The 2,110-nt window shown below is 47.2% G+C and overlaps 1 protein-coding gene across 1 annotated transcript; it reads left to right on the top strand.

The window, feature by feature from the left end:
- Positions 1-1,409: 1,409 nt before the first annotated feature.
- Positions 1,410-1,862, top strand: LOC150091202 (uncharacterized). Its single transcript, XM_090389583.1, has one exon. The coding sequence runs from the start codon at positions 1,410-1,412 to the stop codon at positions 1,860-1,862; it is 453 nt and encodes a 150-aa protein (XP_090245709.1).
- The last annotated feature ends 248 nt before the right edge of the window (positions 1,863-2,110 follow it).

Raw genomic sequence — 2,110 nt, 5'->3', positions numbered from 1 at the left:
GCAAAACTGTATTATATTTCATAATGAATCCTGAGAACAGAGGCCTCTTTCATTCTATACGTACTGTTTTTGACCAACAACTTACAGCATTGTTGTGAAGCTTCAGAAAAGCTTCATCTTCATAGCCTGTGGTAACCAGCATCTTCAATTTGCTCACCTGTGCAAGGCTCATCATGTCATTCTAAAAGGCTTTTGCTGCAGAGCATCATTTCATAACAAATGTATGCAGCATGCCTGTTGTAACTTCAGTTTCAGAACCCTACAAAATCTGGATCGGCTGTCTTCACCAGGACTTACAGGGAGCTCACCAAGCAAAGCCATCCTCATGCTCGAACTCAGAAGCCTGGTCTCCTCTTCCGTATATATTTCAATGTTGTCTGAACCTTATTTTACCAGGCAGTCCAGGAATCTGACCAATATCACTCTTAACAGCAAAGTAAGTTCAATGATTTGATTTGGGAGACCCATAACACTGGTCACCTGCAAAGAGCCCCTACCATGGATTGCTCTAAGTTTGTGTTGAACTTGTGGGACAAATGCTTGTCTGATGAACAGCTCGAGCTACTCACCCTAGGGATGAAGTTCACCATTCTACCTCGCAGTCCCCCAGTCACAGAACTTGCCATAGGTGTTAAGTCATCGTTGACAGTTACCGAAGAGACTGCCAATGCGTTCACCTCAAAACTGCAGCAGTCCTGCAGCGTGCCTGTCTGGTTAGCTCAAATCTTAGCCAATGGCAGATCTCTGCCCCCCCCCCTCAATTTGTTGAAACGAATTGGGGGGGGGGGGCAGAGATCTGGATGAAACGGGATGATTCCATTTTCATTTTACCAGTGGATAAGAGTCGCCAATCGGTTTTTCTGAATTGTTTTGACTATCAAATGAAAGCCCTATCTCTTTTACAGGACACCTCCATTTATGAACCCATACTTAACTCTCCCGTAAAGCAGTGGGAAGCCAAAGTCAATGGCCTTGTCTACAGTTGGTTCAAGTCTGGCAAGATCTCTGAATCCATATGCTGGATTCAGAGGCATGTAGATCTCTGAATCTACATGCCTCTGGTTGCCAGATTCCACAGATTTATGGCTTACCAAAATCCACAAGCAAGGTGGCCCAGTTACGACCTATCGTCTCCTGTTGTGGCTCCCTGATGTATGAGTTTCACCTCTTGTAGGCAAGACTGTTCACAAGATTTCTAACAGCGGAGAGTTCCTACGCCTTGTGTCCTGTCTACCATTTCAGAAGATCAGGTTATGGCCTCATTTGATGTAGTATCACTGTTCACATCAGTTCCTGTCCAGCTGACCATCACATGTGCCAAACAGCTCCTCGACAGCAACCAACTCTGGGCAACAGAACTTCACTAACTTTGCACTGCCCTGTGATTGTGCCTGACCGGTGGTGGCATTATGTATGGTGAATCCCTTTATCTTCAAATTCACGGTACAGCTGGTACAGCCATGGGTGTACCCGTTAGCTCAGTCAGAGCAAACATCGTTATGGAAGAACTGGAGGATCACGTGTTTGTGGGTCTACCAGATCCTATAGCCTTTTGGTGTCACTATGTTGACGATGCATTTGTCATCATTCCCCACGAGTCAGGAGACCGACTTTTGCAGCACTTCAACTCTCTGTCACCCTTTATTCAGTTCACCATTGAGCTGGAGTCGGGCAATGTTCTTTCCCTTTTGGATACTCTTGTTCGATGCGAGGGAACGCGTCTAAAGACCTCGGTCCACCACAAACTGATGTGTGCTGGCCAATTCACCAACTACCGGTCAGCACATGCTCATAGTCAGCTTCTTGGCACTGTGCAAGCCCTACTGACTCGTGCCTGGAGCCACTCCAGTTCTGTGGACTAGAGGCACGCTGAGATCGTTAGAGTAAAGGCAGACCTGGCTAAGTGCGGCTACCCTACAGTGCTTTAGATAAGTGTGACCTGCAGGCCCATGACCACGCAGCAAACCCTAGGGCTGCGTGTAGCAATAACCCTGCCTCAGCCGCCTTATCCCCTACTAGCCGGGCCTGTCACAACAGCTCTCTAAAGTCTTGCAGACGTACGGGATAAAGTGCTTGCAACTTCCAGACAGAAATTTGCAGTTCCTTGTCT

This window comes from Mastigoproctus giganteus, chromosome 1, assembly GCF_048544385.1.
Source record: "Mastigoproctus giganteus isolate SK-2022 chromosome 1, ASM4854438v1, whole genome shotgun sequence".
Lineage (NCBI taxonomy): Eukaryota > Metazoa > Arthropoda > Arachnida > Uropygi > Thelyphonidae > Mastigoproctus > Mastigoproctus giganteus.
The sequence above is the reverse complement of the archived record's forward strand: the minus strand, read 5'-3'. Positions and strand labels throughout refer to the sequence as shown.